At 34.3% G+C, this 24,311-nt stretch overlaps 1 protein-coding gene across 1 annotated transcript in view; it reads right to left on the reverse strand.

Annotated features, from left to right (window-relative positions):
- Window positions 1-24,311, reverse strand: part of TRPC4 (transient receptor potential cation channel subfamily C member 4) — a 208,741-nt gene that overhangs the window by 86,864 nt on the left and 97,566 nt on the right. The window contains exon 3 of the mRNA XM_017538019.2: window positions 19,676-20,194. Coding sequence (XP_017393508.1) covers window positions 19,676-20,194 — 519 coding nt within the window. The remainder of the gene's footprint in view (window positions 1-19,675; window positions 20,195-24,311) is intronic.

A 24,311-nucleotide genomic window follows, 5' to 3' on the forward strand; every position in this document is an offset into this window, starting at 1 on the left:
TGATAGACTGGATAAAGAAAATTTGGCACATATACACCGTGGAATACTATGTGCTCATAAAAAAGGATGAGTCAATGTCCTTTGCAGGGTCATGGATAACTCTGGAAACCATCCTTCTCAGCAAACTGACACAAGAACACAAAACCAAACGCCGCGCATTCTCTCTCATAAGTGGGTATAGAACAAGGAGAACACATGGACACAGGGAGGGGAACATCACACACTAGAGCCTGTTGGGGGCTAGGGGCCTAGGAGAGGGATAGTAGGGGGTTGGGGGCTAGGGGACGGATAGCATTAGGAGATATATTTAATGTAGATGATGGGGTGATGGATGCAGCAAACCACCATGGCACATGTATACCTATGTAACAAACCTGCACGTTCTGCCCTCATACCCCAGAACCTAAAGCATAAAAAAAAAGAAAAGTTTTTAAAAGAGACTCTTGCACTAATGGCTTGATTAATTCTATAATTTGGCAGGAAAAAAAAAAAAGGTTTGATTAGGTTAAATGGGATGTAATCGGAGCATTCAAATTTGTTGTGTTCACTGACTCCATACTGGTAAACATCCCTTATGAGGTATTTGAAAGGTCTATTTAATCCAGCTGCTGAATGGTCAGCCGTTTTAACACCACACTAGAAGAATAAACACTTGAATTATTTTTAAGTTTTAACTCTCAGGGGTATCAAATATCTTGTTTTCTATAATGCTTTCGTAGACAAGATGTTTCTGTTCATTTCAGACAGTACCCAAGGAAATGGGGAAGTAGCATTTAGGTTTCAAAATATTTAGTTTATTTCTACACACATAAGCAATAAATACATGAATTAAGATCAAGTAACAAGTATTTTTTTTTAGTTTGAATGTTAATTTGTAAATACATACTTACTATTATTGCAATTATTGTATGAGAAAAAAGATAAAGATGACTAAGACAGAATCCCTATATTCAAGAATCTTGCACTGAGGAAGTAAAAATGCAAATCAGTAAATGTGAAATATTTGGATGGAGAATCAGAAAGATAAGCACAGGGTAATATGGGTGTATATAGAAGGGATATTTTATACAGGGGATGGGGAGGAAGGGTTGACTAGTACTTAATTTAATGGGAGCTATGACACTTGAGTTAGCACCAAATAAGTCCCATAAAAATCATAGTGGCAAGATTCTCACGCTCTCCCTCTCTCAAACATATAAACACACAAAGGCACATATGCACACATACGGGGAAATATAGGAGAACATCTTTATAATCTTGTCTTTAGGGAGGCCCGTTATAAAAAAGAGATATTTAAAAATAACAAAAGCATATGATTAATAGGTTTGAACACAGAAAAGTGTACAATGTTGTACACCCAAACAAAAAAACATACAAAAAGTCTATAATACATAAGCAAAGTATTGATATTCATACTATATAAGGGTTGTCTACAAAACAATGAGTAAAACACCTAATCCAATAGAAAAATAGACAAAAGATATGATCATACAAAGCAACTCAAAACTCCCAATGGCTAATGAAAAAAAAAATATATATATATATTATGTTATTCATTAAGCTAATATTTTGTTCCTCTTATTAAATTGGTAAATTTTTTAAAAAAATTACTATTCTGATAGATGTGAAGAAAACTTGATACTATTGATACCCACTGTTGGTGGGGATGTAAATTACTGAGTTTTTGTTTTTTTCAGAGTTACTGTGTTGTCCAGGTGGAGTACAGTGGTGCTATCACAGCTCATTGCAGCTTTTATCTCTTGAGCTTAAGCTAGCTTCTGCCTCAGCCTTCAGAGTAGCTGGTACTACAGGCACACACTATGATGCCCAGCTAATTTTAAAAAATTCCTTTGTAGAGAAGATGAGATCTTGCTATGTTGCCCAGGCTGGTCTTGAACTCCTAAGCTCAAGTGATCCTCTGTCTCAGGCTCCCAAAGTACTGGGATTACAGATGTGAGCCACAACACCTGGCTATTATCTTTTTAATATGGAAAAAATTAGGACTATAAAATTTTATAAAAAATACCTATTTTGATGCAACTATTCCATTCTAAAAAATCTATCCTGCAGACAAACTGGCTTATAAATGCAAAGATGCTTTTACAAGAAAGTTTACTGAAGCCTCATTTATGGTAGGAAAAATTGGGAAAACTTAAATGTCTAAAAACTAGGGATTAGTTATATAAATAATGATTCATCCATTATTTATGAATTCCATGTATTACTTCAAAATAATAAAGTAAATATGTAATTATTGGTATTTTAAAAATCTCTAGGACATATTTTTCAAAGGAAAAAATAACATAGCCATATACATAACATAATCTTATTTATATATACAATTTAAAACTGTGGGTGTGACAATGAGTATGTGGGTCCATAAGTGTAGGTGTGTTTTTTTGTGAATGTGGATGGGGATATGGGTTTCTGGAGGTGTACATAGGCAAACATCTGGGACTATTTCCCCTAATACATTCAACATTAATTCCCAACTTGAGGAATGAATTAGAAGTGTCTATAATTTTTATTATTTCATGCATTTAAATTATTTTAATTGTATACTTGGAGCTTGTAGTTAGGTCTCCTGTAATTCTCAAGTATTTACATTATCATATTATGATGATTTTTTATGGTAATTATGAAGTTCTAGGGAAGAAGGATTAGTAAATATTTCCTGAAATCAGAAAAACACTATGTAAGTGGGTTTTTTGTTTTGTTTTGTTTTGTTTTCTTTAATCCTCCACATCCATAATGAGGATTTTATTAGGCCAAGCAATCTAAGTAGTTGGTAACATTATTGTGAGTATAAAGTGATCATGTATTTGTTCCAAGAGGTTCTTTCACACATTTCTGGCAAGGCCCAAAATTCCAACTGAGGCTTTACTTTTTCAAACAAAGTTAATTTGATAATGTCTAGAATATAGAAGCATTCAATAATTTTTTGTTGAATAATTTCTTATTGAATAAGTGCTTGAAAGGCTGGATTGGTGAATGCCTGAATGAATGAATTATAGATGGAGAAAACATTAACTGTAAACCAATAGAAATTGTCCCTGAGAAATACTTGATGGCAGATATCCCAAAGAGTTTAAAACAACTGTCTTGAAGGTGCTTAAAGAACTAAAGGAGAAATTCAATAAAATTATGTATGAACAAAAAGGAAGTATCTATAAAGAATTTAAACACCTAGAAACAAAAGTAAAATTCTGGAGCTGAGATGAAAAACACTCAGCAGATTCAAAAGCAGATTTGGGCATACAGAAGAAAAAATTAGTGAACTTGAAGATAGGACAATTGAAATTGTCTAGTCTGAGGAACAGAGGAAATAAAAAAAGAACAACGGTGAACACAGTCTAAGTAGTTCAGAAGAGAGAAGGAGGCAGAGAGAATATTTGAGGAAATAATGGCCAACATTTCCCCAAAGTTGATGAAAATTACTATAAACATCTGAGAAGCTCAGTGAGCTCCAAGTATTATAATCTCAAAGAGATCTACACCAAGACACATTGTAATACAATTATCAAAAGACAAAGATAGAGAGAATCTTGAAGGCAGTATGAAAGAAGAGACTCATTACATACAAGGAATCCTGAATAAGATGATCAACAGATTTCTCATCAGAAACTTTAGATGCCAGAAGGCAGAAAGCTGATAGTTTAATGTATTTAAAAACTTTAAAAAGAAACAAAAAAGAAATTCTGGGGCTGAAACAAAAAACCCACCAACAATCATTGAGTTATATACATTAAGTATATATATATAGCTTTGTACATGTCAATCATACCTCAAGAAAGCAGTTTTAGATAAAAAAAAAAACTCCTGTATCTAGCAAAACTGTACTTAGAACATTCTAGACCAGCTCTGCAAGACGTGCTAAATTAAGTTCTGCGGTTTGAAATGAAAGGACATTAGACAGTAGCACAAAGCTGTATGAGAAAATAAAGATCACAGTAAAAGTGAATATGTAGATAACTACAAAGTTAGCATTATTGTTATTTGGTTTATAACTCCACATTTTGTTTTCTGCATAATTTAAGAGACAAATGAATTTAAAAATCATTCATTTATGTCTCACATATAATATATAAAGATATAATTTTGTGACATCAACCACTGAAAAGCATGGAGATGGAACTAAAAAGAAACTGTATTTTTGTATGATATTGAAGTTAAGATGGTATGAATTCAAATTAGAATGTTATAACATTAGAACATTAAATATAATCCCCATGGTAACCATAAAGAATATAACTATGGAATAAACACAAAAGAAAATGAGAAGGTAATTACAAAAAAAACACAAAATAAAACAGCTATATATAAAGGAAGACAGTAATGCAGGAAATAAACACAAACAAATGGCAAAATGACAGAAGCAAGTATCCCTTTATCAGCAATAACTTTAAATGTAAATGGATTAAATGCTCCAACTCAAAAGACAGGAATTGATGGAATGAATAAGACATGATTCAATTATATGCTTTCTACAAGAGACTCACCTTAAATTCAAAGACACAAATAGTTTGAAAGTGAAAGAATAAAAAAGGCTATGACATGCAAATAGTAATCAAAAGGGAGAAAGGGTGGTGATATTAATATCAGACAAAATAGTTTTTAAATCAAAAAGGTGGCAAAAAGTACATTATATATTAATAAAAGGTTTATTACAAAAGATACAGTTATTATAAACATTGACATAGTTCATGAAAATATATCAAACAATTTTTGACAGAATTCCAGGTAGAAATAAAAAATTCTACAATAATAGAGACTTCAATAAACACTATCAAGAACAGACAGTATAATTTTCCTTTAAGTAAAGAAATAGAGGACAATTGTAGGTGAGGATGTGGAGAAACTGGAACCCTCACACAGTGTTAGTGGGAATGTAAAATGGTAAAGCCACTGTGAAAAACACTTATGGAGGTTTCTCAAAAATTAAAAAAATACAATCACCATATGATTCAGAAGTTACACTTCTGGGGGTATGCCCCCAAAAATTGAAAGTAGGGTGTTGAAGAATATTTGTATTCTCATTTCAATAGCAGTGTTATCACAGTAGCTGAAATGTGGAAGTAACCAACCTAAGTGTCCTTCAGTGGATGAAGGGATAGGCAAATGTGATATATTTACATACATATATATATACATATTACATATATATATATATGTATATGTGTGTGTATATATATGTGTGTGTGTGTGTGTGTGTGTGTATATATATATATATATACACACACACACACACACAATGGAATATTGTTTAGCCTAAAAAAAAAAGGAAAAATCTGGCATTTGTTACAACATAGATGAACTTTGAGGACCTTAGACTAAGTAAAATAAGCCAATCAGACAAAGGCAAATCTATAATTCCATTTATATTAGGTAACTAGTCAAACTAATAAAGGCAGAAACTAGAATGGTAGATTCCGGAGACTGAATATCTATATTCATTAAACGCTAACTTCTCAGTTTCCCTTCCCTCCAGTTTTGCAAGAAAAAGCAATTCTAGAGTGGATGATGGTGATGGTTACACAATATGAATGTAATTAATGTCACTGAACTACACAAATAAAATAGCTAAGACAGTCAATTTTATATTTTGTATATTTTACCACAACACAAAAATTAAGAACAAAACAAAATAAAAGCACAGTAGTCAGAGGTTGGCCACTCAGAAAGACTATGACAGAGAAAGACAGCTAGCTAATCCCCTGGGACTATTCAGGTTTCCAGTGAAACCCTGTTCACTGATGACATGTATTAAAGCTAGAAAACTATAAAGGCTCCACCAAAAAATCCTCTTAGATTTGAATAAATAAATTCAACGAAGTTTCAGAATATACAAAGTCAACGTATAAAAATCAGTAGCATTTCTATACACCAGTAACAATCTAGCTGAGAACAAAATCAAGAAGTCAATTTCATTTCAAAAGGTACAAAAATAAAACCACCTAGGAATATATTTAACCATGGAGATGAAAGATTTTCACAAGGAAAACTACAAAACACTGATGAAATAAATAGTACATGACATAAACACACGGAAAAACATGCCATATTCATAGATCAGAAGAATTAATATCATTAAAAATGACCATACTGCCTGAAGTAACTACAAATTCAATTACTAATGTCATTTTTCACAAAATTTGAAAAAGCAATTGTAAAATTCTTGGGAAGCAAACAAACAAACAAACAAAAATACGGCCCAAATAGTCAAAGCAATCTTCCCTTGGCCCTCAGATGAATTGCTTTTCAGTATAAAACTGATACTTCTGACTATGATGATTGACAAGAAAGTGCTAGCAATAAGATCATCATGTTGTATTCCCAACATTTTGGGAGGCCAAGGTGGGTAGATTGCTTGAGCTCAGGAGCTTCAGACCAGCCTGGGCAACATGGCAAAACCCTGTCTTTATAAAGATACAAAAATTAGCAGGGTGTGTTTGTATGTACCTGTGGTTCCAGCTACTTGGGAGGCTGAGGTGGGAGGATCACTTGAGCCCAGGAGGTGGAGCTTGTAATGAACCAAGACTGCACCACTGCAGTCCAGCTTGCAAGACAGTGAGACTCAGTCCCTAAAACAGTGAGCCTAAGAATAAAGTCACTTCTGTTGCATTCTATGGGTAGGCGGGTAGCCAAGGCAGGCTCTGATTCAAGAGAAAAGAAATTAGCCAGCACCTCTGTATTTGCATACATTTCTCATCTACCCCACCAGGCTTTTGGAGATGATGGGTCTAAAATGATCAAGGATGACTCTCAGATTTCTAACATGAGTAACTAGGAGTGCCTTCCACTTTAATAGAGATGATAGAAGGACCAGACTTAAAGACAATGACTTCCTCTTTGAGGAATAGGAGTTTCAAAAAATAATAAAGATAATATTGATCTACATATTTAATAATGATTATCACAGCATTTTATAAAAACCAGGTTCCTTGGTATTGCTGATCCTAGGTCTTTATAACCTACTCTTTGTGTTTTTTCCCTAATTTTAGCTTCTGCCCACCCTAATTTATGATTTTTTATTTTGCACTTACTCTATCCTAAGCACTGTTTTGGGCACTGAAATTGGACTAATAAACCAGATAAGGTGACACTTAGATACAGGTAGAGGAACATAGATAATAAATAAACACACACATAAATAAAATTATTTTGGATTTTGATAAAGGCCACAAAGATAATAAAACTGTGATATAAAAGAGAATAATGGATGAGAAAAAAGGATACTAATGAGATTGGGTGTTCTGGAAGTCTTCACTGAGAAGGTGATAACATGAGCTGAGACCCAACAGAGGAGACATACCCAGTTGCCCAGCAGAGAGAAAGCAACAGTAGAGGGCCATGGGTTGGAATGAGAACAGAAAGGTCACTGAAGGTGCCTCCATGTTTCATGCTCTTCTTTGCCTCAATGAATCTGCACAGAGTATTTCTTCCCCATATGCCTTTTTCTAACTTCTTTGCCTGAATAAATCCTAATTTTCCACTGAAACTCAATTAAGGTGTTTTTTATTCCAGAAAGTCTTCCATAAAATCTTAGGCACAGTTAGAAATATTTTCCTGGGCTTCAATAAGGTGGCTCTTGGAAATTATATTTTATTATCTAAGCAAGAGCAAAATTCCAGGTTTTAGGATACTTTCGAAAGAAATTCAAACTTAGCCTAGGGCTTGCTGTCTTCTCATTTTGCTATTCTCAGTCTTTGGCACCAAAAGGACACCGTTTGTAGAATTGCATTTAGAGACAGAGATAAGATCTCTGTGGTGGGAGCTCCAGTCTCCTCTGTTAGCCTCCTCACACCTCTCTGTCTTAGCTGCCAACAAGATTTCCAACTTTACTCCAGTGGTCAAAAAGAAGGACCCGGTGTTGAAATGGTGGATATGCTAATTAGCCTGAGTTGAGCACTATACCTCCTCTGTATCAAAACATCACTATGTACCCCAGGAATAAGTACAATTATTAATTGGCAATTAATAAGATAAAAAGAGGAATATCAAGAAAAGGGTAAAAAGAGGTTTCAGGGCTACGTGTCCCAGAGCTGCCTGGGAAAATCAGTGTTCATAGATAAGGGTGTGGAAAAAAATAACAACGTCCATCATTTGATACTGTATCAGTGCTGTGAAAAATAACAACAGCAACATCCATCATTTCACACTGTATCAGTGTTGTGAAGAATTTTTTTAAAGCAGGCTTTACCAACAAGAAGGGAGTCAGCAAGGAACCATGGAGGATGGGCTTAATTTGCTCTTTCTGTGCATGCAGACAGCATGCCACCCCATGTTCCCTAATGCTCAGAAGGAGAAAGGGAATAGGGTGTGATACAAAAACCATAAGGCTATGTGATTGCTTTCCCTGTTCTATCTCACCTGGAAGCCACCTGTAAACACACAGCTTCAGAATCAAGAATTGCCAAATTATAGCACAGGCATTGTCAATTCTAGAGAGTTTTACTGTATGTCTTTGTTTCTAAAAATTCAAACATAAAATAATTAACCTCTATTTAGAAAAATTATGACTATGCCTAACAGGGTCAAAGATTAATGAGGGTGAAGAATAAGTAAAAATGTTCCCTCCCACATGCATAATTTATGAGGAGGATAAATTGAAGCACAGGTTTATGTCTCAGAACCAACAAATGATAACAAAAGTTTCTTGAGAACTGTAACGTTTCAGTTTCATAAATTTCCAAAACACAATCTATTGGCTTTCTATATTTTTCCAGGAAACATGTTGAATGGAATAAGCTGTTAAGCCCATAACTTTAAAAACTGGCAATTCTTAATTGTGTTTTGTGATGAGTGACAGAGAAAATATGGGTAACTAAATAATGACCTAAGATAAACTAACCCTGTATAAATTTGAACATTTGCACAACAGAAGCAAGAGAAAGTGTTCTCCTAATGGAAACCTGATGATCTTATTGCTAGCACTTTCTTGTCAATCATCATAGTCAGAAGTATCAGTTTTATACCGAAAAGCAATTCATTTGAGGGCCAAGGGAAGGTATCTAATACATAATGCCATTTATCAAAGGTATTATCATTAATATCTTTGATAATAGATGTTTTTGATTCTTGTTTGTGCCAAATGAAAGCTGTATCATAAAGAGCTGCTTATAAACATCTTCTCAGGTGAATAGAAGAGTATACTTCTTTGAAAATAAATTTTTAAAATATTTATTTAAAGCAATATCAAAGAAAATTTTTTTATCTAACTTAAAGCCAAATTTGCTGTTTTATGTTTTATAAGGCACACTTGTCACTTCTTAAACAGTGCTGTGTAAAAGGATATATTTGTACAATGTTTTGGACACACACAATTTCAAATTTAACTGTGGGGAAAAAATACACTTTCAGATATGAATTAGAAGACAGTGGTTACATGTAACTTAATTAGCTGTAAAGAAACTCAGGGGGATTGAATTCCAAGCTTGAAAAACCTAGTGTGAAATTAAATGCTTAATGACTTGTCATAGTTCCGTGAGCCAGTCTGACAAGTCCTCAACAGGCATTTGCATCTGCCATTACAGAGTGACAGGAACTGAAAGGTTTGGTCCCTAGGAGGGGGCTGGGGTGGAGCGTTAGGGATTCTATGATCCATGTTGCCTCTGCCTAGCAACAGCAAGTGTGTACACAAGCATGGAGAAGAGAGAGGCAGAGGCTCAGCAATTGGTCATTGAGCATGCCCTACAGAACAGCAGGAGAGAAAACTAAGCTACAGGAATTCTGCTTTGTATCTCTTTTCTACAGGTCTCACAATTATTCATATCGCTCAGTATAGTCTCATGTATGCAAATCCTTTCTATGAGTATAGCTGAGATTCTGAGGTGTAGCAGTCAGGTTCAAAGGGCATGCATAACCAATGCCTAGAATATATTTTAAAATGCAATTCAGATGGGCAAGTTAATATCAACTATACACTATACAATGTAAGTTGCTTTGAACGCCTATAATGGGACGAATTGCTAGGGGGCTGGGATACATTTATATAGTATACTTTTTTGGTGACAATGTATATCTAAATATAAATAGTTTGGAGTACTGATTATACCAATAGACTTAAGAGGAACAAACTTTTTTTTTTTTTTTTTTTTTTAAAGAGACAGGGTCTCACTGTCACCCAGACTGGAGTATAGTGGCTCAATCATGACTCACTGCAGCCTCAGCCTCCTGGGCTCAAGTGATCCTCCCATCTCAGGCTCCTGAGTAGCTGGGACAATAGACACACACCACCATGCCTGGCTAATTTTTGTATCTTTTTTGTGGAGACAAGCTTGCACTGTGTTGCCCAGGCTGGTCTCAAATTCCTGAGCTCAAGCAATCTGCCTCCCTTGGCCTCCCAGAGTGCTGGGATTACAGATGTAAGCCACCACACCCAGCCCAAACTTCTTTTTGACATTCAAATTGGTAATATAGCCCACAAGAAACAGATAAATGTTTACAACAAATATTAAAATGTTCAATTATGGAGCTAACCCTTTCCTACACTTTCTGCTGCATAATATATAGTGGAATCATGTATTTTGCAGCATATTTTTATCTGTAAAAATAGTAATAATAATAACTGATAATAATAGCAAATAATAATAATAACTGATAATAATGGCCACTCTTTCATGAGCAAATATGCCAGGAAATATGCTAATCTTTGTACTTGCATTAGTATGTTTCATCTTTGCAAGGCAACCTATTTTAGGGAAGAGAAAATAGAAGTGCCAACGATAATATGTCCAACATTACATCCTTGGTTAGGAGCAGGAAAGAGCATTCTGTCCAATTCACAGACCTTTATCTATCTATCTATCTATCTATCTATCTATCTATCTATCTATCTATCAATCAATCAATCATCTATCTATCTATCTATCATCTATATCTATCTATATTATTTGACAGGGTCTCATTCTGTCACTCAGGCTGGAGTGCACTAATACAATTTTGGCTCACTGCAGCTTCAACCTGCCTGCCTTCAGGTGATCCTCCCACCTCAGCCTTCTGAGTAGCTGGGACTACAGGCACATGCCACCATGCCAAGCTAATTTTTTCTTCTTTGTAGAGATGGAATTTTGCTGTGTTGCCCAAGCTGGTCTCCAACTCCAAAGCTCAAGTGTTCTGCCTTGCCTCAGCCTTCCAAAGTGTTGGGAATTCAAGAAAGAGCCACACAACCGACCTGTTCTTACGCTTTTAATATAATATTTTATTCCAACCACAGAGAGATGAGTTACCATACACCAGCAAAACACTTTTCCCACAGTTCTTATACCCGTAGATGACCAGAAACTTACATGGAAGAAGATATGTCTATGGTATATGCACTAGGGATGGAAAGGTTTCATTTCTCTATGCCCCAGGCTACTTATCCAAGGAAAGGGAAAATGTTAATATATGAGCCCGTCCTTCGATGTACAATAAACAGCCATCAGTCATTTCTTGCCTGGTTGTCTTTCCATTCCCCAGGTCTACTCCTCCCTTTTCAATAGGATATTGATTTCCTACCAGACTCTTGTTTTTCAGAAAGGGGAAATAAAGAAATGAAAGCTCTGAGAGTCCTGAGAAATGAGCAGGATGTACAGTAGGTAGAGAGGATGGTTTCTGGTTCTGGGAAGTCATAATAGAATAAGGAAATGGTAGGGTGGACAATGAGGCGAGGAGAAAGATGGGAAACATTTGAAGTAAGTTCCATGGAATGCCATGAATGCAAGGACTTACTGAAGCCAGATTTCTGCATGCAGGGTGCTATGCAGAAATAAAAGCTGCCCGGGTGACTTTGATAATCAGACACAGTTGGGGACCATTTTCTTCTGTACCTAAGAAAGTCAAGGAAATCTACAGAAGCTTGGAGTCACAGGCGAAATTATAATCGATAATTTTAAGTAGTGCTTAACCTTTACTACACGTTGGAATTACCTGGAGAGTTTGAAACTTAAAAAGTTTCAAAAATGTGGTGAACATCCAGATGTCCTGATTTAACTGGTTTGAAAGTGGGATATACACAGCAATGTAGTGTTTAAAAACTTCCCAGGTGACTCTAATATAATCCAGATAAAACCCATTGCAATAGATGAACAAATAGATGAACAATAAATAAATAGGGCAGATGTCAAGGGATTCTTAATATAAGGTCCTATAAGAGGAAATATTGCAATAATATTAAGAATGTTCCCACTTGGCTTAAATATAGACTCTAAGCAGTGACGGTGGGTATTAAGAAAGGTAAAACTGAAGATTTGGGCAGAATCCACATAAGAGTGCTGTGGCAGTTGGACTTTATGTGACATATTACAATGCTTAACACAGAGCTCTAGTGCCCAAATTTATGATGACCAAACTGAGGGTTTCTCCTGAGCATGGGATGTTCGATTGTATAACTGGAAAAGTTTTTTCCTAGATTTGCCTTTCCAAAAAATAAAACAAAACAAAAAACCTTTAGTAGTGATGTGAGTAATGTTTTAGAGGAGGTTAATATTAAAGGCAAGGTGTCAATTGAAGAAGCAAAATCTGAAAACAAATATGAAAAGAAAAATCAACATTTGCAATAAAGGAATGTTTCCACCATACAAAAGGGAAAACAATAACTAATTTTAACCTAGATATAATTTAAGGGAAGCTTTCTCAGAGAAAGTGGTATTTGAGTAGACATCGGAGGACATGAATCTTTTCAAAGCAGTTTAAACATAGACGAAACATAAGGGAAAAGGACATGGTACATTTTATTGAATCTCATTCAGATAACACAGTGTGTTAAATGAGAAAACCAAACTAAGGAGAAGGCATTACCAACTTTGCTTACACAAATGACTCAGCTATGAAAGGGAACGCCATATGCACTATGGTGTTTTCTCTCATGTTTCTCCCTAGAAGTACTCTTTGCTCTCTGTCTCTAAACTAACTTGGTATCCATGAGAAAAAGTCTCCATCGCATGAGATTTTTTAAACTTATTTTTAAAAATTTTAATAGCATGAGATATTTTCCCCAAAATTATGTATACTCTGGTATGTCATTTACAGGCACAATAAAATATGAAAGGTATGTTTTAGATATCCCAGATTAAACAAGAGTGAAAAAGGAGAACAACGAAAGATTCTAAGACAGTCAGTGGTTAACAATGGTCAGCTATGGTGTCAAATTTGTAGCAAATGCAAAGGTCTAGCATGGCTGCTGACCAGGCACCAAAATCCACAGGATCTAAGAGGAGAGAGTCATTGTTTCCCAACACCAACCCAAAGTCCTTATGTGACAGCAAGGATGCAACATTATCATTAATATATCTGTGTGATTTTTTTTTAAAGATGGGTAGGATACAACCTTGAGGGTTAATAATTTCAAAATAAAAGATATATATAGAGAGATGTTATTTTCCCTCAACTACTAACAGAAGCACAAAATGACATCTTACTATAGATCTCAGGTATGTAGATATCGGGTAGATAAAGAACATGAGTGGTGTTTTACTTTGTTTGTTGATTGTTGTTTAATATGAAGTTCATATTTTAATAAGATTGGATTTATATGACTTATTGCATAAAATATGAATTAAAAATGTTATCAATGAACTTATTGATAAACTTATCAATAAAGAGTTTATAAAAGAAAGTCCATGATACACAGACAAGTATGGTTCTAGGCAGTTTTAAGAAAACACAGCCTGCATGTGTGCTCTATCTGTTATTTACTGCTCTAGCAGTCTTGCAATATACCCCAACTCTCACCCAAGTAGGCCCTTGGTTGTATTAAGGCTGCACCTTTTGTGTTTACTCTGTCCCTGCATTCTCCCTGCCTCCCATGTCTCCTTTCTGACAGCAGTCTTGTTTTTTGCTCCCATATCAAGGGGTTTTAAATAAATCAAGAAACACAACCAACAATGTTGAGAGCTGTAAGAGAGCTTTAAAGAGCTGTAATTCTGGAACATTAAGAATTAATTTAGTTTACCATGCCATGGGTAGTGTCTGATTCACATGAACTCTTCATACTTCCTCCCTTCCCCCAAGACTGGACAAGCAGAAGGTTAGAGCAGAGTGCTGGTCAAAGCTGATTTTTCTCCTTCTTTAACAATCCCATTAATTTATAGGACAAAACCCAGATTAGGCCCAAAGTTTAAGCTAATGTTGCAAAGCTGCTGAAATACATTCATGAAAGGGAAAGGCAAATTATATATATGTGATATATATATATATAAAACATATATAATATATGTTATATATATTATATGATATATAATATATATATTATGTGCAGGATATAATGGATACATATATATGTTATATTATGCTTAATATGTATAATTATTTATATATAATATATAATATATATAATTATATATTTATATATATATTTATTTATATATGCTTAATATGTATAATTATTATTTATATATAATATATATAATATATTATATATAAATAATAATTATACATATTAAGCATAATATAACATATATATGTTATATTATGTATAACATATTATAATATATATCTTATGCTTAATTACCATAGTACATAATTAAGCACCATAGTGTATATGGTGTTCCCTTCATAGCTGAATCATTTATATAAGTAAAGTTGGTAATGTCTTTTCCTTAGTTTGGTGTTCTAATTTAACACACTGGGTTATCTGAATGAGATTCAATAAAATTTACCATAACCTCTTCCCTTATGTTTCTTCTATGTTTAAATTAAATATATATATATTTATATTCCCTTATGTTTCCTCTATGTTTAAATTAAATGTATATATTAATATAATTAATATTAATATAATTAATATAATAAATATTAATTATTAATTAAATATATATTAATTTAAATTAAATATATATTAATATATGTTTAATATATGTGTGTGTGTGTGTGTGTGTGTGTGTGTGTCTTATGCTATTTGCTATGTAGAGATTACTTTTCACTTTAATTCGAAAAGCTATAGAGAGTTTGCATTGTAATGTTTTTACACAGAATAATGTATTTCCTTGCTTTTTGTTGTTATTCAACATCTAGGCCACTCTGCCTTTTAATTAGTTACCTCACAATATTGTCAATCAGGTAACTAAAACTAAGGAAGGTCTTTGCTGTAAAAATATAGTTAACAAATACATTAAGCTCCTTATTCACATTTAGTGATCTCACAAATACTAGGCAAGAGGAATGACTGCATGGAAGTAATTTTAACTGTCACAGACTCTGAATCTGCAAAAATTATACCAGAAACTAAGGGACAAGCTCTTTAAGACATGTCCTCAGGCATACCTCACCTTTATGTTACACTCAGGGGAAGAATCAGTTTTAAGGGTATGACTACATGGTTTTTTTCCCAGCTTCCTTTGATATTATTCATTTAGATGATTGACTGACATTGGGATGGGAGTGGTTGGTCAAGGGAGCAACCTTAAAGCTTAAACCTGTCCCATTGCAGAATGATACCTGAAAGATTATTGTTTGACACAGAAATGTAAAAGTGGAGTAAGAAAGAAAGGAAAAGTAGGCTTTACACTCTGGAGAAATCAAATGCTTCATCACAATGTGAAAACAAAGGAAACATCAAGTTGAAATGCAAGGCTTTCGTTACAGGGGAGCTGAGTCATAAAATAAATTCATGTGCTCAACAAAACTAGGCTAGTAGCTTTAGTTTTCTCAGGTTTACCCAGTGTGCAGCAGAATGTTGTCCAGGTGGAAGCAATATGGTTTGATGGTTAGAGCAAAGTTGTTGTAGTTAAGATCTAGATTTGCAACCTGGCGGCAATATTTAATAGAGTCACACTGCACATTATATAACCCTTTGTGACTCAGATTTTTTTCATGAAAAAAAATCCATAAATAGTTCATACTTCAGAAGTGTATTTGGAAGTTTAATGTAATAAACCATGTAAACAACCCAGTTGCTAACATACACTCATTTGAATTGATACAAGATGTGCCTTCCACTAATATATGATCAACAAAATTATAGCATCATTAGCCTAGAATTAATAGAAATAAGAAAATTATTCTTTCTATAATGCTGCTGCTTAGAAAGAATATATAAAATGAAAATGTAAAAAATATCTATGGCATGCAATTAACACAGGCCTTTCTCTTTGAATGAGATTAGGGAAGTACTAGAATGAATCTGCAATCAAATCCTGGCAACATGAATTGTTTTAACATTTTGATTCATAAGTAAGCTATTATTAGGAGATTAACCTAAACACTGCAATTTATTCAGGCAAAGAAACATGCAGGGAACCATCCAGATCTAAGATCGTCTGTGACTTCATTCAAGTGTATTCCTTACTGAGTACTTTCTGTATGTCAGGGGCTATGGTATGACTAGTGAATAAGATGGATATGTTCCTGACACTGCCTAAAGGAGGAGATGGAAATGTAATAGCATAATGCAATACAGGGTATATATAATAAGGGCATTTATCAAACAGTCTATGGAGGGGTTTGCTTCATAGAATGCTCCCGGGGTAAAGACCAGACGTGAGATGACCTTTAAAGAGGGTGGAGGATTTATCCCAGTGAATTAAGGTTAATGAGAAAGCATTCCAAATTCTGAGAGTTGGACTAAAGACAAACTTCAAACTTGTTTAGACCAAACCAAGGAGAACTTTTCATAAGACAGGTATGAAGCAAGACATGCTAAAGCAGAGTTTTATTTAAGGCACATGATCTTACTAGAAAACCTTTAATATTTGAATTCAATAATTTCCGAATAGCCTAAGAATACATGTTGTAAAACACAACCTATGATTTTAAAGGATATACGTGAAAGTAAAATATTATTCTTGTATTTTAAAAATAGTGCTATCAGCTATCCAATGTTACTTTACTTTGGAAAAATTGTCAATCTGAGAAAAATATGCTCTTTGATAGTAAATGCAATATATTCCAGAACAACTCTGTAAGAATTAATTTTAATTTTTTTCTCCATTGAAATCTCAAAACATTTTGAAAGGAAAAAATGCCAATACAATGTCTTTTAAAACTTTATTTTTTTGGGAGGATTACTTGAACCCAGGAGTTTGAGATCGATCAGCTTGGGCAACATAACAAGACCTCATATCTACAAAAAAGTATCTTTTAAAAAATAGCACTAATTCTTATTTTCTTGTTACATGCTGTATGTTTTTTGGCTATCTTTTATCTTGTATTATTAGGCTATATCACCCTCCCATAACCTAATATTAGCAAGAGTACAAACATCTTGAGAGAAGTGTTAGAAATTATCAAATGCATTCCATTGCTTTGCTTCTTACATACCAAAGACCAGGCTAGAGTTGTGGCTTTTTAATAGATTTTGACATTGAATCCACTTTTCATATTTATAATATATACAGAGGAACATATGCAAAGAAAAAAATGTTTAGTGAGGCATAATATTTTTAGCAGTTCAGGAACAAAATGGAGAGCACCTATTCAATGTTTTATTGTCTTTCCTAATAGACTATAAGCTCTGTGAGAGCACAGATCTGACATCATGGAACCCCAAGTGCCCCGGGCATTGCCTGGGATGTGCTCTGTGAGATATATGTTGAAAGAGTTGTTAAATGAAGAAATGAATGCATGACCAAAGTGTATTAAATGATTTGTAAGTAAAAATATAAATATGCAAGAAACTCAAATTACAATTTCGATCTCAAACAACTCTTTGACTGGAATTTGGCAGCTTCAGTTAGTGCAGTATCATTGATAACATTCGGTAATGAGGATATGGTAAAGGAGTTTATGAGTATTTTGTTCCTAGGCTTTCACAAAAATTACTGTGGCCAAAGATAATGTTAAATCAGCTCTGATGGCATGACCAAAATGAGGGCAGACAAAAAGTAAAGCTGAGTTCATTCACTGGCTGCAGAGAGACCTAAAGAGCAACAGGTGAGCAGAGCAGCTGCTTCTGTGTTCTTTTCTTTTGTGAACTGAACATCTTGGGAACTTTATTCCATTCAACATTTGTAGGATAATATTAAAACTAAACAGCTATAGCATAAGAGAAGATCTTTGCAGTCATCATGTCAATGATTTAAAGCCCCCTCTCCAAAGAAAAACTAAAGAAAGCAAAGCATACTACTGTGCTAATTTGGGCCTTTAAGAAGATTTAGGCTACATCAATATCTCAATGTCTTATCAAGTCTAGAGCCTGAAATGACTTCTTATGTTCACATTTACCACTTTGAACATCTTTGATCATGTGAAGTTTTTTATCAATGTATTTTATTGTTGTGTAGTAAAATTATTCTAGTTCCTTAAAAGTATTAGATCTTTGAGTCCAAAACATAAAAACCTAAGAAAATTAGTTAATAATGCTGACATGATCTCAAAATAGCAAATGTGATTTTAGAGTTAGAGGGAATGTATACTAAAGAAGCTGTTCACTTCACCTTGTTTCAGGCTCTCATCACAACTAGATTAGCTTATCTAATCACAGAACTACAGGAAAAAAATCAAGAAAGCAAATTCAGTTATCTTAAACCTTGAGTATTTAGTGAGTAGAAACAGGCAGAGCAACCAGAACTTATATAGGATTGTCAAGGCCAAATTCAAAAGAAACTGAGTAGATTTTATAATTCAGAAGTCTTTTGCTTTTTCTCTTTTTTTCATCTTACATAGTATTTGCAAGTATTCTTCTGAAATAGATAATTACTATCATTTAAGAGTGAATAGAGAACCAATATTTTCTTCAGAGAGAAGTAAACATTCTTTTGAGAACCCACTCAAACACAAACCAATTATGCTGGGTGATTAAGGGTAAGAGATATGAGATTCTGTTATTTAATAGAGCATTCTTAATTTATGGGAATTTTACAAGAAATTTGTTAATTCCTTGTGATGAACTTCTTTGATTTCTTATTCCTGACAAATCAAAACACTGAGCAAGACATGAGAAAAGTTTTAGTATTTACATCTGTTATTGTACTAAAGGCTTTTCTTTTATTAATAATTTATAATAATGTAGCTATTGATATAAATAAAACAATACCATATAATTTACTGAGTGTCTTCACACACATCCACGTATTTTACACTTTCTAAAAACCTATAAGACAAATATCTATATAAATACAATTGTTCCCAAGTATGTGGGGGATTGGTTCCAGGATCTCATGTGGCTACCAAAATTCATGGCTGCCCTAGCCCTGTGGCAGTTAGCCCTATGGGACTCATGGATAGGAAAAATCAGCCTTCCATATCTGCAGGTTCCACATCCTATGAATATTGCATTTTCCATCCACAGTTGATTGAATCCAAGGATGCAGAACCTGCAGATACAGAGTTTATGAGTTAACTCATAGAGGGCTGATTATATATACATATATCAAATATTATAAATATTAAATCCATTAAGCAGACGAGAATACTGAAGCTTAAGGAAATCTATCTGTGACCCTCTAAAGTTACAGGACTTGTAAATAGCAGAACCAGAAATCTCAGTCTGGAGATATTTAAAATTCATTAGTTTTTTCATTATACCATAGTCAATGTGTACATTTTAATACAGATGCCAAAAATATCAATTATTAAACCATTTATTACCACTCTTCAATGTGACTCATAATGATTAGTCTGGCAGACAATAAATGTCATCTACTTACAGCTGAATAGAAAATGCTCTAAAACCCAAAACTAATTTTGCAAGTAGCAGTTTGCTTCAGTGTGATTAAATTCTATGGCATTTTGATGGATCAAGTCTGGCAACACTCACCTCTTTTTGACGGTATTTAATGGCCAATTTTAGTCTTGCAAGATCATTTCCACTTTGTTCTTCTATCAGACTATTGTCATCTCGGTAATTAAGAATGATTTCCAGTTCTCTGGAACTCCTCGTCTGATCCAGTAGGTCCTTAGCAAATTGTTTGCACTGCCGTGACAGCTCTTCATACTCTGACTTGAACTCATTTTCCACCTTGCTCAGTTCCTGAAGCTCCCAACTTAACTGAAAAGCTGTGAGAAAAGGATCTTCACTTGACAGTGCAATGAGAGAGGGACTGGCCAAGGCCTTGTAGATGTTGAGTCTGGAGCGTGAGTGACGGAGGCTGTCCACGTCTGAACTGGACACACATTCTACACAGTTACAGCGGACTTCATGGGGTCGAGGCACTGAGACCCCTTTCTGAACCAAGAGTTTTATTATTTCATAATTATTTGTATGGGCTGCCAAAATGATTGGTGTAATGTCCGGAGTGAATTCAGAGAACTGCTTATCAAGGAGTATAGGAGGCACCTAAAAAAGAAAAAGGTAGAGGTGATGAATATTTATTCATTTGTTCAAGCCTGTGTATTTCATGCACCATGCTATAGCAATATGGAACAGGGTTCGTATGTCTTTGGCCAGGTTTTTTTTTTTTTTTTTCCTTGCAGGAAGATATGACCTTTTCCCCTACAAAAAACAAGACAAAATTGGAAAAAAAACAAAAACAAAAACAAAACAAAAAAAAACTTTCCAATATGATACATTATTCTTTTTTAAATCTGAATTATGACATTTTACAGCATCTTAAAACTGGTGGTTATGGAAACTCTTTACTTGATGAAAGTCTTTCTTTCTTTTAAATAAGTCTAACTTGTTTTCTAGCTGACAATCTTTGCTTTGCTTTCTCAGAGATGTTGACTTTCTAAATAATCAAGAAATACACTCAAAAATAGCTAATGATTTGTTTTAAACCCAAGCTCTTTCTTTTCAGTAGAAGTCTCTTAATTCCTCATGTAGGTTTTGTCTTTTATTTGATTTTACTGTGTTTTAGCTTCTGCTTTCCTATCATTCAGCCTAGTGACTAAAGGTGGCAGCAAAAAGAAGTGGGCTAGCCTCATACTTCCTCTTTTCATTCATGCGTTTCTGGTATATTTTCCAGATGACAAGAAGTGCTCCATTGCTAGCATTAGTGTTTTATCAGAAATAAACAAGCATTGAGTCAAGTGAGCAGTGTGAATTCAAGAATCAGGCCACCAATGTGTTTATGCACGATTTCCTTTGGCTTATACTCTAGGGATGGCAATGATGAAAATAATAATGGCTGCTATTTAGTAAGCATCTGCTAAGTACATTAACCCTCACTCTTTATTATTCACATTTTACAGATGTGGTTCCTCATTGAGTAAGTGGAAGACCTGCAATTTGACCTGTAACTTCCACGTACTTTAAAGACCTTATATAATAAACACAGGTTCACCTGTCTGATACCCAAGCCTGAGTGAATTACACTACACTATGTTGCTTTAGCAAAATTTGGTTTAATATTTATTTTTGCTGGCACAGAGCCACAGAGGCGTTTATGAAAAATAAATGCTACCTAAGGACAGTTAAACAGGCATGGCAGAAAAAAATGATGATGCATGTCACATTGAAATATGCTGCTGGAAAAATGAAGGAAATCACAAGAGGATCAGAGGAAAGCAACCATGTGGAGAAAAGCAACACTTATGATGACACTTTATTAATGCTACTTTTAAATATAGGTACATTTTTATATAAGAATAACACTGGAGATAATAGGAATGAAATTATCTATTTAAAAGATCCTTTACAGAGGTATGCAATTATTTAACACTGAAGATGGTAATAAACACTTTTTGTTTTTTATTTATTTATTTATTTATTTATTTATTTTTTTCCATTTATTTATTTTATTGTATTTTAGGTTTTGGGGTACATGTGAAGAACATGCAAAATTGTTGCATAGGAACACACATGGCAGTGTGATTTGCTGCACATGGACAAAGGGAGGGGAGCAATAAACACTTTTTGAAATGCGCTTATGAATACCAAGGTGACCACACTGCTTGTTAAGATAGTGTTTTACATTTGTGTGCTTTGGGGCCATTATGAAGGTAAATAAAAGTTCCTTGGTCACAAGCACTGCAATCCCATGACAGTAAATCCGATAACCAAGATGGCTTCTAAGTGATTAAGGTTTGGGAAGTGGATGCAGTGTGCATCTGTCTGACAACGTGAGAATTCACGTTCCAGGTAAGACAGAGTGAGTCAACTTGAGATTTCATTGTGCTGTTCAGAGTTGTGCAAAATTTACAACTTATATATTATTTCTGAAATTTTCAATTTAATATTTTTAGACCACAGTTGAGTGTTGATAACTAAAACTGCTGACAGTGAAACCTTGGATATGAGGGGACTACTGTACTTTTAGTGTTTTCTGTGGTAGACAATGAGGGAAGACAAAGCAATATTACTTATTTTCCATATTAGATGTATATTTCAGTAACTGATGTAATTGGGAGGCATTTTCTGGATTCAGTACAAATTCGTCTTGGATTTATATGCTTTTTATGCCATCAAGAATTTGAAATTTATTAACCATAAAATATATCTTTGTAGAATATTGCAGGAAATTTTATTTTAAAAATAGGTATAATATGACCCTACTGAATAACATACATATTTAAAAAAAAAAACAGTGTAAAAGCATTAAAGGGAGATGTGATAAGCTTATTAAAATATGTAAGAATACACCAAGAATAAATATACTGCTTGAGTTTTAGTACTCAATAAACCATTACATATTATAATTTTTTTTTCCCATCTAAGTTTTTTTTTTTCCATTTATTTATTTTATTGCATTTTAGGCTTTGGGGTACATGTGAAGAACATGCAATATTGTTGCATAGGTACACATGTGGCAGTGTGATTTGCTGCCTTCCTCCGCATCACCTACATCTGGCATCTCTCCCCTTGCTATCTCTCCCCAGCTTCCCACCCCCCCCGTCCCTCCCCTATTTCCCCCCAACTGACCCCAGTGTGTAGTGCTCCTCTCCCTGTGTCCATGTGTTCTCATTGTTCAACACCCACCTATGAGTGAGAACATGCGGTGTTTGATCTTCTGCTCTTCTGTCAGTTTGCTGAGAATGATGGTTTCCAGGTTATAAATCGTCTACTATAAGGACACTTGCACACGAATGTTCATTGCAGCACTGTTTACAATAGCAAAGACCTGGAACCAACCCAAATGCCCATCGATGATAGACTGGACAGGGAAAATGTGGCATATATACACCATGGAATATTATGCAGCCATCAAAAATGATGAGTTTGTGTCCTTTGTAGGGACATGGATGAACCTGCATATTATAATTTTAAAAAAATATAAACATTTATAACCAATTATTATAAATTATTAAACTTTATTATTTAAAATGATTTTTGTATGGAACTAATCTATAGGTCCACTAATAACAATTCATTGGTCAGTAAAGGATATGGTTTGGCTTTGTGTCCCCACCCAAATCTCATCTTGAATTACACTCCTCATGTGTGGAGGGAGATATTTGGTGAGCTGTGATTGGATTATGCAGATGGTTTCCCCCATGCTGTTCTTGTAATAGAGAGTTCTCACAAGATACGGCTATTTGATAAGTGTCTGGCACTTCCCGCTTCTTGCTCTCTCTCTCTCCTGCTGTCATGTAAGATGTGCCTTCCTTCCTCTTTGCCTTCTGCTATGGTAATCAGTTTCTTGAAGCCTCCCCAGCCACTTGGAACTGTGAGTTAATGAAGCCTCTTTCCTTTATAAATTACCCAGTCTCAGGTAGTATCTTTACGGAAGTGTGAAAATGGACTAATACAGTAAATAACTAGTTTTAAATTACATAATTATAATTATTTTAGAGCTTACTTTTACTCTAAAATGTATTTGAAATTCAACATGATATGTTGTCTTTACTATTAATTGCCTGGCACCCAGCTGGTCATAGATTGTTTGACATCAGGGACTGATTGTCTTAGCTGGACTCCACGTGGGACTCTGTTGGGATCCTCACTCAGTGAGTCAGGCAAAACATTAGAGATTACCTAGGTCTCAGGAGACAGGTTTGGGTCTTCTCCGATTGTGTGAAAACAATAAAAACAAAAGAAAAGTGTTTTAAAAAAATAATCAACTGTTATGGAGTACTAACTATATGCCTATATCAATTATTACATGGTGTTTGAAAGTCTGAGGTTTTCTTATTCTCTCATCACTTCTACATTTATTATCTTGCATTCTTCTGTATCTGAAAGTTCTCCCTCTTCTCCTTTCTGTTGTCAGGTATTGCTATGACCCCATGAATTTTATTTAATATATTATGATTCATTACTATCACTATTCATTTTATACTTATTATTGAATTATACATATAGTAAAATGGATAAATATTAATACACAGCTTGGTGACTTTTAAAAATCTGAACATGCTTAGGTAACACAATCGGATTAAAACCTAGCAGAGTTAATGCACCCCACAAGCCTCCTTCTTGTTACCCTTCTCAGTTAGTACTTTTCTCAGATATAATCACAAATTAAAAGGTTATCAGTATAAATTACTCTCACACACTTTTTCAACTTTATATAAAG

Source organism: Cebus imitator, unplaced genomic scaffold (genome assembly GCF_001604975.1).
Source record: "Cebus imitator isolate Cc_AM_T3 unplaced genomic scaffold, Cebus_imitator-1.0 Scaffold108, whole genome shotgun sequence".
Taxonomy (NCBI): Eukaryota; Metazoa; Chordata; class Mammalia; order Primates; family Cebidae; genus Cebus; species Cebus imitator.